The sequence below is a fragment of the Hyla sarda genome, chromosome 6 (assembly GCF_029499605.1).
Source record: "Hyla sarda isolate aHylSar1 chromosome 6, aHylSar1.hap1, whole genome shotgun sequence".
NCBI classification, from domain to species: Eukaryota; Metazoa; Chordata; class Amphibia; order Anura; family Hylidae; genus Hyla; species Hyla sarda.
Window position 1 is genome coordinate 149,501,706 of NC_079194.1, and position 14,457 is coordinate 149,516,162.

Consider the following 14,457-nt stretch of genomic DNA (forward strand, 5'->3'; position numbering starts at 1 on the left):
TGATATCTATCAGCAGCCATCCCGGCATATCCCCCAGGGGGGTCCTGAGACACCCCCATGTCGGCAATCGCGGCAAATCAGACCTGCGATTTTCCGCTATTCCGGGTCAATCGGGTCTCTGGTGACCCGGAAAAAAAAAAAAGGGCGAATGGGGCTGTCCGAGACAGCCCCATTCACCCATACCCAGCAGGAGTGAGGTGGCACTGGTGCTGCCTCACGATCACATGATTGATTGGTCGGAACGACCGACCAATCACGGACCTGCTGGGTGGAGATCGGTGACGGCAATCAGAGTGGAGATCCTACCTTGCCCTGGTCTGGCGGGGGTCCCCTCAAGATCGGTGGCGGTGACAGGAGCCACAGGATCGGTCCCGGCGGCAGGATACAGCGTTCGGTCCCGGCGGCAGGATACAGCAGGAGGTGAGCCTGTTGCTTAGCAAAAACTCGTAGCATGCAAAGCCAAAGGGCATGCTGGGAGTTGTAATTTTGCAACAGCTGGAGTTCCAACTACAGCTTCCAGCATGCCCTTTGGTAGTCTGTGCATGCTGGGGGTTGTAGTTTTGCAACAGCTGGAGGCACATTTTTTCTATGAAAAAGTGTGCATTTACTGGGAATAACTACAACTCCCAGCATGCACAGACTACCAAAGGGCATGCTGGGAATTGTAGCAGTGTGCCTCCAGCTGTTGCAAAACTACAACTCTCAGCATGCCCTTCGACTGTCAATGCATGCTGATTGTTGCAGTTTTGCAACAGCTGGAGACACATTGGTTGTGAAACAGAGTTTGTTACCTAACTCTGTGTTTCGCAACCAGTGTGCCTCCAGCTGTTGCAAAAATACAACTCCCAGCATGCACTGAGAAACTGTACATGCTGGGAGTTGCAGTTTTGCAACAACTGGAGGCACACTGGTTGCGAAACACAGAGTTAAGTAACAAATGCTCAGTGTTTCGCAATCAATGTGCCTCCAGCTGTTGCAAAACTACAACTCCTAGCATGTATGGTCTGTCAGTGCATGCTGGGAGTTGTAGTTTTGCAACAGCTGGAGGTTCCCCCCCCCCCCCCGCCCCATGTGAATGTACAGGGTACATTCACACGGGTGGGTCTACAGCAAGTTTTCTGCTGCAAGTTTGAGATGCGGCAAATTTTCCGCCACAGCTCAAACTCGCAGCTCAAACTCACTGTAAACCCAACCGTGTGAATGTATCCTAAAAACACTACACTACACAAAATAAAAAGTAAATAACTACATATACACATCCCCCCCCCCCCCCCCCCAATAAAAAAAAAACGACTTGTACGGCACTGTTTCCAAAACAAAGCCTCCAGCTGTTGATAAACAACTCCCAGTATTGCAGGACAGCCACTGACTGTCCAGGCATGCTGGGAGTTTTGCAACAGCTGGAGATGCCCTGTTTGGGAAACACTGCGGTGGGGTATTTTTGTGGCGGTTCAAATGCGCATGGCGCTCTCTCACTTCGGAGCCCTATCGTATTTCAAGGAAACAGTTTAGGGCCACATATGGGGTATCTCCATACTTGGGAGGAATTGCGTTACAAATTTTGGGGGCTTTTTCTCATTTTAACCCATATGAAAAGGTAAAGTTGGGGTCTACACCAGCATGTTAGTTTAAAATAAAATAATTTTAACATCCTGGTGTTGCCCCATACTTTTAATTTTCACAAGCGGTAAAAGGAAAAAAAAAGACCCCCAAAATGTGTAACTCAATTTCTCCTGAATACGGAAATACCCCATGTGTGGGCGTAAAATGTTCTGCGGATGCACAACAAGACTCAGGAGTGAGAGCGCACTATGTACATTTGAGGTCTAAATTGGTGATTTGCACAGGGGTGGCTGATTTTACAGCGGTTCCGACATAAACGCAAAACAATAAATACCCAGATGTGACCACATTTTGGAAACTACACCTCTCACGGAATGTAACAAGGGGTATAGTGAGCCTTAACACCCCACAGGTGTTTGACAAATTTTCGTTAAAGTTGGATGTGAAATTGAAAAATGCTAGTGTTGCCCTACATTTTTCATTTTCACAAGGGATAATAGGAAAAAAGCCCCCCAAAATTTGTAGCCCCATTTCTTCTGAGTAAGAACATACCCCATATGTGGATGTAAAGTGCTCTGCGGGTGCACTACAATGCTCAGAAGAGAAGGAGCGCCATTGGGCTTTTGGAGAGAGAATGTGTCCAAAATTGAAGGCCATGTGTGTTTACAAAGCCCCCATAGTGATAGAACAATGGACCCCCCCCACATGTGACCCCATTTTGGAATCTACACCCCTCACATATTGTAATAAGGGGTACAGTGAGCATTTACACCCAACAGGTTTCTGACAGATTTTTGAAACAGTGGTCCGTAAAAATGAAAAATTAATATTTTCATTTGCACAGCCCACTGTTCCAAAGATCTGTCAAATGCCAGTGGGGTGTAAATGTTCACTGCACCCCTTATTAAATTCTGTGAGGGGTGTAGTTTCCAAAATGGGGTCAGATGTGGGGGGGTCCACTGTTCTGGCACCACGGGGGGGCTTTGTAAACACACATGGCCTCCGACTTCTATTCCAACCAAATTCTCTCACCAAACTCTAAATGACGCTCCTTCTCTTCTGAGCATTGTAGTTCGCCCACAGAGCACTTTACATCCACATATGGGATATTTCCATACTCAGAAGAAATGGGGTTACACATTTTGGGAGGCTTTTTCTCCAATTACCCCTTGTGAAAATGAAAAATTTGGGGTAACATCAGCATTTTAGTGAAAAAAATAAAATTTAAAATTTTCCTGTCCAACTTTAGCGGAAATTTGTCAAACACCTGTGGGGTGTTAAGGCTCATTGTACCCCTTGTTACGTTCCTTGAGGGGTGTAGTTTCCAAAATAGTATGCCATGTGGTTTTTTTCCGCTGTTCTGGCACCATAGGGGCTTCCTAAATGCGACATGCCCCCCCAAAAATTGGGTTACACATTTTTGGGGGGGGGGGGCTTTTTCTCCTTTTACCCCTTGTAAATTTTCAAAAACTGGGTCTACAAGAACATGAGCGTGTAAAAAATATGAAACACCTAAAGGGTTAACACACTTTCTGAATGTCATTTTGAATACTTTGGGGGTGCAGTTTTTATAATGGGGTCATTTTTTGGTATTTCTAATATGAAGACCCCTCAAATCCACTTCAAAACTGAACTGGTCCCTGAAAAATTCCGATTTTGAAAAATTGGAAAATTGCTGCTGAACTTTGAAGCCATCTGATGTCTTCCAAAAGTAAAAACATGTCAACTTTATGATGCAAATATAAAGTGGACATATTGTATTTGTGAATCAATATATAATTTATTTGGAATATCAATTTTCCTTACAAGCAGAGAGCTTCAAAGTTAGAAAAAGGCAAAATGTTCAAAATTTTCATGAAATTTGGGGATTTTTTACCAAGAAAGGATGCAAGTAACGATGAAAATTTACCACTGTGTTAAAGTAGAATATGTCACGAAAAAACGCTCTCTGAATCAGAATAATCGGTAAAAGCATCCAAAAGTTATTAATTCATAAAGTGATAGTGGTCAGAATTGCAAAAAAGGGCTGCGTCCTTAAGGTGAAAAAGGGCTCAGTCCTTAAGGGGTTAAAGAAATGGGGAGGGGGAAACCATTTATTTTTTTTACATAAAAAACCCACATGGCGCTTTTTATGTAAAAAAAAAAAAAATCACAGAAAATCACAACTGCTTAGTATTATAGTTGCACACAGATAAGGCAATATACAGGGTGCCAGTAACATGATAGCGTGTAGTGCACCATGTTGGCTTACAACCTATTAGTGATCCCCATGCTATTCGATCAGGAGGGCTGCCCAGAATCTATGTGCACCAACAAACGCACTGACACCCCGGGCTTTCCCAGCATCACAAGGCCAGACAAGATCACAAAAAATATATATATCTACTCAAATGATAAACATAAGGTATTAGTTGATATTTTTGCCAAAATACGCAAGCTTGCAAAACATCAAGGGTCCTCGGTCTCTTGCCCCACAAGAGTCTCTACAGTTTTTTATGTTGGCTGAAAGTCAACAGAGATTTATAAAAAACCAAACACACTTGATGTTTTTTTCTTTTGGCGTTTTTCCACTTATCTTTTGGCATTTCTCTGCGGTTTCGGGCTCAGTTGCAGTCTTCTAAAATTTGCAGCATGTTGAGACAGTGGCATATTTTTGGACAAATTTTTTTTGACAATGTGGGTTTAACAAAGGGGGGGGGGGGGAACAAAAAATAGGGGAACAAAAAATCTAAGTAAAAATGCCAAGACTAAAACCCCCTATTTTTGGGAAAAAAAACGCCACAAACACTGCATCATGGGAGTGCAAAATGACAGGGTCAAAAAAAGAACGCCAGAAAAAGAACAAGTTAAAACCTAGGCTAAAAAAACGCCAGAAAAAGAACAAGTTAAAACTTAGGCTAAAGCTGTTGCATCCTTATTTATTACTAAAAACAAATAATTGTACATTTCTTATAAATTATTTGCTGGTTATTTATGTAATTGATAACATTCCTTCTCATCCTCTTCTTCCTCTCAGGCAGAAATAAAGAAATTCAACACCGTTAGGAACAAAGAGATAAAAGAACTGCAAAAGTTGGAGAAATTGCGGCACAGAGCGCCGTCTGACCGTCACATGATTGTATCCTTTGCATTTGTAACCTGAGATATCAGATAACTTGTATGCCACAGAGGCTACCTATTGCAGCTTTTATGTGCTCATGGATGAGTCAGGCCCCGCACAGGTTAGCCTTTGAGTGGGTTGATTCTGCACAGGCATCAGACAGTTAACATGCTGAAGTGGGCATCCTGGCATACATAAAGAGTACCTCTCATTAATTGATACATTTTATAATCCTCCCAGCTCACTGCCCCCATCATGATAAACCAGCCCCTGCCTGTATTTTTATTATTTTTTAGTTTTCTACCTTGCTATTGCTCTGTATTTTCTGCTCAGGTTCAGGTTCACGGACTGGGAAGGGGTGTTACCCAGCAGGCGTGACATCATCTGAAGCCATACAGGGGAGAACTTCCTCCCTTACTCTGCAAACGGCAGTTAAGTGTGAGAGGAGCTATGATTGGATAAGGCTGGACACACACTCCAGACTGCATTTCCTGTGTTTGGACTTCTGCCAGGCCAGCAAGAGTCCACAGTCTGTACAAAAGATGGGGGGGGGGGGGTGAAATGTGCTCTGGACAAGTAGGGGGACACCTAGTGGCAGCTTTTTAAAACACAAATCATAGAAAACTTCATTTTTTTTTAAACAAAGTAAATTAGAAAGATTTTTGATTTACCAAAAGGAGTGCAATAGCAAAAATTAGTTTTAATGATAGTGCCCATTTAATCTTGATTAGGGATGGTAGAGGACATCTTTTGGCCCCTGTCCTGATAGCAATTTTATTCCTTCGTCATAATATTGTGATGTGATTAGTCTAAAGTGATTTGTTCCTTGACTCAGTCATTACAGTCCCAGGTGAGTGTCTCACATTATTCAGTAAATAACAGAGAAGCAGGTAAGTGAGAAATAAACAGCACAGTCTGAAGCAAAGGTTCACGGTTGGTGAGTGTCAGCTCTTGAGGCCTTTCCACAGTTCTCCTACATACCCTGGATTTTGTGATTTTATCGGATGAGTAAAGTGTACCTATACAAATTATTTTGCCGTTTGAAGCTGTGCAGGACGGGGATCAAGCTGGTATATTACTTAGGTATCTTTTGTACATAATTATATGTAAGGCCGGTACATCTTCTGTTGTACGCCTTTTAAAGATACAATTCTATTTCTACAGCAGATATTTGTTAGGGTACATTTTAGGGTAAATATTAATATGGACCATGCTGGTATATGGTCATCTGCTTTTTATATAATTATATATAAAAAGCTGGAATAATATAAGCTTAGACCCCTTTTATTGCTTTAGGAGCACACACAATACTGTTTTAGGATGAAATCTTGGTCCTTAATAACATTTTTATGTGTGCTGCTGACCTCACTGTAGCTGGAACATAAGACCAAACGAGTGAGAATTACCAGATAATAATAGTAAATTATTGTACGCTCCTAATCTCCAACTTGTTACATTTCCATTATCACCCAGTATGATGATACTTCATCCACAGCACAGGGATACTCACTCTGATGAGTCAGATTTAATATCCCAGCTATTATCAGGCACTTTACAACTCTTACAAGCATATAAACGGCATTTAAAGGGAACAGAACATAAATTCATACATTTATAAAACACCGGACAATAGTGCATAACAGATCCACAATGCCACAAATCCTTTAGAGTTTGGATTTATGTTTCATATGCCCTTATTTACTTACAGAATGCAAAACAAAAAAAAAACACAAAAAAAAAAAAAGCTATTTAAAGGGTAGCTCCCACCATCCTATATATTTTTTTCCTGTCCCTGCCCATTGCCCATCTATCCCTAACCCCCTCCCTGCTTTTAATTTTTCTTTTAACTATATTAAAAATAACTTTTTGTCTGCCTGGTAGTGTGCTCGCTACCAGGCAGACTTCCCCAGCAGGCACCACGTCACTGATGCCTGCTGGGGCCGACACTTCCGCCCTTAGTTCATCTACACAGGGTGCCTCCAGCTGTTTCACCACTACAACTCCCAGCTTGCCCTGACATCTATTGGCTGTCAGGGCATGCTGGGAGTTGTAGTAGTGAAACAGCTGGAGGCACCCTGTGTAGATAAACTATAAGTTAGTGCCATGCGGCGCTACGGCGCTAGCCCGTTCCCTCCGTCAACCCCCCCATACCCCATTCCCTCTGTCACAAACCCCCCCCCCCCCGGGCCATACCCCGTTCCCTCCATCACAAACCCCCACCCCCCCCGCATACCGCGTTCCCTCCGTTATGATACTTACAGATACTGCAAAGTCCGGCAGCAGGCGTGCAGGGGCAGCGGCAGCGACGACATGTGCAGGAGGAGTGGCCTCCCAGCCAGTAGCCGGGGAGCCAATGCGCTCGCTCCTGCCTGTCTGATTGACAGGCAGGGAGCGAGCGCAGTGTAAATGAATAAGGACTGATTGCCTGGCTGCAATCAGTCAGAATTCAGGCCCTGCTGCAGCCGGCCACTAGGAAGGAGACCTCTAGTGGCCAGTTTTCAAACGTAAAATTGACCAATAAAATGAAAAAATAAAAAATGAAAACATATTACAGATATGTTGTAGTACATAAGCACTACAACATATCAAAAAATAAAGTTGGTGACAGTGCCCATTTAAGTTACTTAGTTGATATGGTTTAAAAAAAATTAAAATCCATGTTTTTTTTTTTTTCAAAATACTTTATTAACAGACAGAGTTTGACAAAGTAGACAATAGCCATTATATGCTGTACAAGTATATCACTGGTGATAAAGATAACAACAGGTGTATCATTAGGCCATCTACGCCCACCAAAGATATGTAGTAGTCAAGACTCCATCAATTTTCTTTGTTTTAAAAGTTTGAAAAGAGTATACATATAGAAACCTAGAAACGTCAAACTGTGGTAATCTCACTCCCATAGAACACATTACACTCTCGGAAGGAACATCGAGACTTACAATTCTATTGCTCTCTACTACCCATTTATTTGATGTCACCTTGACCTCATGTAGGAACTTCCAGGTTGCCCAATGTTCCCTTCAACCGCTCCCTACAGTACCAAGTAGAAGACCTAAAATGTGTTACTATTCTATGACGTTCCAAGTCATCAGGTAAGTAATGCAAGTATTTTTTCCATTTATTGAAAAAGGACTTGGCGTGAAGTTCCGAGTTCCTAATGGCCAGTGTTAGTTCCCTATTTAAGACCGAATGAAATTCCTCTCGAATTTCTGTTATCGTCGGGACCGTGGGCACTAGCCAATGTCGTAGAATACACTGTTTGGTGACCAATATTAAGATATGTATCCCCTTGGACATTCTGCCTCTATCAGGAGGGTCAGTGTCTGTGAGTGGTAGATAATGAAAGAGGTAAGGTTCAGGCGAAGTAGGAAGGGCCCTGTCCCAAATGGTGTGTATTAATTCCCTAACTGCCATCCATATTTGCATTACTCTGGGACACTCCCACATACAATGTTGAAGATCTGCCCCTGGAAGACCACAGACAGGGCAGCAGGTGAGATAAGGAGGAGGGGGTGGGGATCCCCTCCATCTAAAAGCATACGTTGCCTTGTGTATTATTCTCCAGTGAATCTCTTTAAGTTGTGCACTAGGGGTTGAGTGGTATACCGCTACCAGTCCTTCTCGCATCAAGTTGTGTAATTCCGGGGTATCTACAAATTTCGCCCACTTAGTTAGTGATTTAGCAGCCGCTCCCCTTAACGCTACATCCCTGATGTTTGTGTAGATGAACGAAAGGGAGCGGCTGCTTGTCCCCATACCCATAAGACTATCAAAGGCACTCCTTTTCTCCACTGATGCGTATCCTCTTACCAGCCCATGGAAGAACGAACGGAGCTGGTTATACAGCCACCGGTGTATCCCAGTCATTTCTTATTTGTGGCTAAAATCCTCCCAGCTCAATAATAGACCATCTGTGGAAGACAAGAGATCTCCAAAGGTGTTGATGCCCCTGTCTCTCCACACCTTACTAAGCGGGTTTGAGGTACAGTGTTTAAGCGCCGGTGTCTGCCACAACCTATAGGACTTTGACAGACTCCAGGGCAAACCGTATATTTTACGAACTGCTTTCCATGTGGCCCTTGTGTCAGTAAACAGAACCTTACGCCTAATGTCGGTGGGAACGTCTTTAAATGGTAAGTGAAGCAAAGTCGCCAAGGAGCCTAAAGTGGAAAGGTCAGTCTCTAAGTTTGTGTTTGAAAAATAACATGTATTAAAGGACCAATCCTGGACATGGCGAAAGAGTGCAGCTAAATTATAGAGTCTTACATTTGGGGCCTGTAAACCTCCCATCTCCCGTCCCAAACATAAAGTATCATATGACACCCTCGGACGTTTCCCCGCCCAAATGAACTTTGAAAAACTAGCATGGATTTTCCTAACATCATCGTGTCGTAAAAGAAGAGGAATGGTTTGAAGTGGGTAGAGCAGTCTGGGGAAGCTCATCATTTTTATCAGCTGTATCCTACCCATCAGGGACAGGGGGAGGGATCTCCACTTATCCAGTTCCCTTTCAATTTTAGAAATAATAGGGGGGTAGTTTAGAGTATAAAGGGACATTGGGGTTCTACCTATTTTTATCCCTAGATATGTAATATATTGTTTCGCAATTTGTATTGGCAAAGATGGGAAATGATTCATGCCCTCCGGGCCCAAGTAGAGTAGTTGACATTTAGAAATGTTAACCCTGTAACCCGAAAAAGCTCCATATAATGCCAGCACCTTAAACACCTCTTTTAAGTGTGCGGTAGGATCGTTCAAATACAGCAGGGTATCATCTGCGAAGCAGCTAATTTTTATTTCCGAATCACCCACAGTGATACCCCTATATACTGGAGTTTGTAAAAAATGTTGTGCAAGTGGCTCTAGTGCCAAATTAAAAAGTAAGGGTGACAATGGGCACCCCTGTCTCGTCCCCTTTTCTAGTGTAAATGGCTCCGACAAGAATCCTGGTAAGTGTATTCTAGAAGTGGGAGTAGCATATAAAGCCTGTAAGAATACTCTAAAATGACCCAGAATTCCCGCCTTGTCTAACACCATATCCAGCCAGGTCCAGTGCACATTGTCAAAAGCTTTTTCAGCATCTAGGGCCAATAATGCCGGAACCTGGCTGGAGTATGGGTGAGATGTTACCTTCCCCTGTACCGCCAGGACAGTCCTTAGGTTGAACACAGCCGCCCTCCCTTTCATAAAACCCACTTGTTGCGGCCCTATTAACTTTGGTAGAAGGGAGGCCAATCTGTCCGCTAGCAACTTAGACAGTATCTTGACATCTACATTTATTAATGAAATAGGGCGGTATGATTCCGGCAATGAAGGGTCCTTACCCTGTTTATGTAAAACTTTTACATGGGCCATGTTTCCCGTCGGTAATAAAGTACCAGTTGAGAAAATATGATTATACACCGCTAGAAGTGAGGGGCAAATTTTATCATTCAATAATTTAAAGAATTCCCCGGAATAGCCATCCGGTCCTGGAGCTTTGTGGGCCTTCAGATTTCTAATCTCCTTAGATATCTCCTCTACCGTCAAAGGGGCATTTAACTGGAGCCGGTCTTCCTCAGTCAGATTTGGTAATCTAAGTGTATCTAAAAACTGCCTCCCTGCCGTTATATCTATGTCCTGTTTAGAATAAAGACGTTCATAAAATTTTTTAAATATCCCTACTACCTCCCTCGGATGATTTTGCAGCTTCCCTGTGTCATCAATCATTGGTCTAATGGGTTCCGGTAGCTTTTGTCCCCTTGCCATGTTTGCTAACAGCTTACCCGCTTTGTTCCCATATTTATAGAAATCAGCTCTGAAAACATCCCCTCTATATTTGTCTACATTTGCTTGCGCCGTTTCAAAATTGTCTTTTGCCATAGTCCAGGATTGTTTAGTAGCTTCGCCAGGGGAAGTCTGAAAAGCAGTGTAAGCCCTCCTGAGGTTGTCAGTCATGTCAGTGTACTTGTCCCTAGCAATCTTCTTGTAGTGTGCCACATGCGCTATAATTCTACCCCTGAGTACCGCTTTCCCAGCCTCCCAGAACAGGAACGGGTCTCCAGTGTGCATCTCATTTTCCGCCGCGTACTCTACCCACCAATGACTTAAGGCCTGTGCCTACTGTTCGTCTTTAAGAAGATAAGATGGAAATCGCCACGTTCTGTCCGCACCCCGCGGAAAAGTTGGCGCTATGTCCACTCCCACCGGTGCATGATCCGATATCACCAAGTCATAAATGTTGACATCGGTGATATTTGATAGAAGCCCATTGGTGACAAATAGATAGTCCAAACGTGACCACGAACGGTGGGAGTGGGAATAGTGGGTAAATTCCCGCTCTGCAGGCCTAAAATGTCTCCATGAATCATAGAGGTTTGTTGCCTGTGTAAATGACTGTAAATAGAGCTCCCTTTGGAACTGTGAACCTTGACCTTCTCTCTTTCTATCTTCTGATGTACACATGACAGAATTAAAATCCCCACCTACAATAATCGTTTGTGATGCATCTCCCTGTACAAGGGCAGTGAGGTGAGTAAAAAAGTTTGCTTTGCCCGTCTGCGGGCCATACACATTATATATACTGATCAAACGGTCCCCTTCCTCCACTAGAACATTTTGCAGCAAACCCTCGTCATCCTCCCAATATGACCTCACCGACAGTGCCATTCTCTTATGAATCAGGATCACCACACCTCCCTTGCCAGCTACTGCCGGCGAGCCCCATACAGCTCCCACCCACATTTTCTTAAGTCTGATAAAGTCCTGCTGACGCAGGTGCGACTCCTGGAGCAGCGCCACATCCGCTTTCAATTTTTGCAGATGCCGGAGCACCATGGAACGCTTTCCAGGAGACCGCAACCCTTTAACATTCCATGTAATCACTTTCATAATACAATATATAAGCTACGGTTGTTAAATTTCATGACATAAAACATTTCTTTGTAGTAGTAGAGAAGCATAATGTCACGATATCTCAAGTATTTCCCAAGATAAGTATCAAATTGTGTCCCACGAGAGTGAACCCACCCCAGAACAATCCCCAAAACAAAAATATAACATATAAAACCCACAATGTTAAACTACAACTAACGGAGACTGTAAAAGCCCCCCTGAGCTCACAACTTCTAGTACTTCACTTTTTTCGCGGATAGATTGCAGGTGCTCATCTCCCTGCCAGAAACTCCTATCAGAATCCAGGAGCAATAGAAAGCAAGAGGAAGAAAAGAAGACAAAACCCAGCCCGAAACAATAGCAAAGACAATCAGAAGAACAGAAAAAACAGGGCCAGCTACCACCGGGGGGAGGGGGGGGGAGGTGGGAAAGGGGGACGAGGAAGGAATGGGGGGGAAGGGGAGTGGGGGATGGGGGGAGGTATCAAAGGAGAAAAAAAATAAAAAACAGAGGATAGTCTTGAGCATGAAGAAGACAGGAGAATACAATAACATAGAAGAAGAGGAAAAGCGCTGACACTGAGTGAACATAAAACAATTTGTTACCCCTCCAATAGCCTGGGCGCAGTCCATGACTCATCAGTATATAGATATAAAGTCCCTGTAGCACAGTCACTGAGACTTTTCCATATTTATGAAGAAAAATATGCGGCAAAAAGAAAACATGAATGGGGAAAAGAAAGAAAAATAAAAATGAAAATGAACATGCTTGGCCCCCCGTCCAAAAACAGAAGAACCAATCTCAGGTACGTTGGTGCGTTGCCGCGAGAAACGACCTTCCTGTAAAGATCCAAGGATCCATTAGGCCTCAAAGTTCACAGAAAGTTGCCTGACTTCCCTTTGCAGAGAGAGGGAAGATTTGGTAAAACAATATCCATCCATCTAGATGTGATCACTCCATTGCCTCCAATGGCACCGGTGGGCTCCTGTGGCGTCTGCGTTTGTAGGTGTCATGCGGTTCAGTTGATGTCGTAGTCACCCTGAGGTTAAGGGCTGCTTGTGCCTCCTCCGGAGTACGGTAGATCTCTGTCGATCCATCTTGCTTGAAGATGCGTAGGGTAGCTGGATATTGAAGGGCAAACTTGCGCTGCTGCGCCACCAGTTGTGAGCATATAGGTGAGAACGCCTTGCGCTTCTTCGCTACCTCGGCCGAGAAATCATTAAAAAGTAGAACACGGTGGCCTCTTATAAGCAAAGGCGATGACATCTTTTTATATGTTGTCAAGATCAATGCCTTTTCTGCGTAATTCAGATATTTTGTGATGACTTGTCGCGGACGCGTATCGCCCGAGGAGGAGGCAGACGGTGATGATGATTTCAGCGCCCCCAATCTATGGGCCCTTTCCACCAAGAACCGTGCATTAAGCCCCAGCGCTTTTGGCAAGTCCTCAGCACATATGGTAGGAAGTAAATGCGCCGGGATAGATTCCGGTAGTCCCACCAGCCGCAGATTGCTCCTTCTGGAGCGGTTCTCTAAATCATCAGCCTTTTCCTGCAGTGCCTTTGTAAGCCTCAGAGACTGTTGTAATTTCTGGTTAGTCGCCATTACTTCTTCCTCCATTACGCCCACTCTTTCTTCTAAATCAGCTATCTTAGCCGTGTGTAATGTGACTTCACCTTGGACATTTTTGAGTGATGCCGAGATAGTATCATTCAGCTGTTCTTTTATACCAGGTAGCAGTATTTTAGTTACCTCAGCAGCTAGTTGGGTAACCAGTGCCTGAAAGGTGATAGGTAGACCGGGAATCACAAAATCTCCCTGACCCTGGGTTAACGGAGATACTTGTCCCACTGTGGAAGGTATGGGAGGAGGTGTGCAGTCCTCTTCAGTGGCGCGAAGCGTCGCCATCTTCCCCACGCTTACCTCACCCCTAGGTGGTGCAGGTGTCGTTGCACGCTGGCTCTGTCCGTCACCGCCGCGGCTAAGGAAACGGTCCATCCGATCCCTCGGACCTTCAGTGAACCGTAGGTGAGTAGGCAATGCCTAGATAATGGCTGATATAGTCGGCGGGAGCGGGTATATGTTGCGTTCGGGCCGGAGCTCCGTCTCCCCGCTGCCTACATCCGCGCGCCGGAACCGGAAGTCCCCTTAATCCATGTTTAATATATATGTCTACTTTGTTGTCCTGGAGGAAAGCAACTAAGGCAGATGCCAGTTGGCCAGTGCTTGGTGGAAAATTCTTCCTGGCAATGCGATCAGAATAAATCCCTGGATCAGTGTCCCACATCCAGAAGAGCCCATAACTTGTTATATTTGTCAAGAAAAGCATCCATGCCCCTCTTAAATGGGTTTAATGAATCAACCATCACAACATCAAATGGCAGAGAGTTCCATCGACTCCCTGCTTTTACAGTAAAGAATCCCCATTTGTGATGCTGGTGAAACCTTCTTTTCATCTAGACATAGATGATGCCTACTTGTCATTGTAATAGGCTTTGGTACAGAAAGATCACTAGAAAGATCTATGTACTGTCCAGTCATACATTTGTACAATGTGATCAAATCACCACTAAGGTTTGATACTATAATACACCCCGTCAAGTTAAATATTTTTGCAAAAACATTCATGTAGCAAATTTGGTTAACTTTCCTGAAATTCCTGTTCCTTTCCTCCCCTTGTTGACCTCTCCGAAGTTACAGACGATAATATAATACAATATACATTATGGTTAGGCTTGTTTCACACTAGCAAATTACTCAGTTTAGCAAGTTCCGTCGCTAGTTCCGTCCTAAAATCAGCTGTCACCGGCAGTAACCAAATCCTATACGTCCGTTAGCAAATCCCATTATAGTCTATGGGATTTTTCTAATATCAGTTTTAATCCGTTATCCCTCTCATTAGGTATGCAGCAGTGTTC

General features: G+C 43.8%; 1 protein-coding gene across 1 annotated transcript in view; it reads left to right on the forward strand.

Annotated features, from left to right (window-relative positions):
* The window catches only part of CIBAR2 (CBY1 interacting BAR domain containing 2), a 95,596-nt gene that overhangs the window by 49,382 nt on the left and 31,757 nt on the right, over nt 1-14,457 (forward strand). The window contains exons 5-6 of the mRNA XM_056525524.1: nt 4,580-4,681; nt 5,508-5,513. Coding sequence (XP_056381499.1) covers nt 4,580-4,681; nt 5,508-5,513 — 108 coding nt within the window. The remainder of the gene's footprint in view (nt 1-4,579; nt 4,682-5,507; nt 5,514-14,457) is intronic.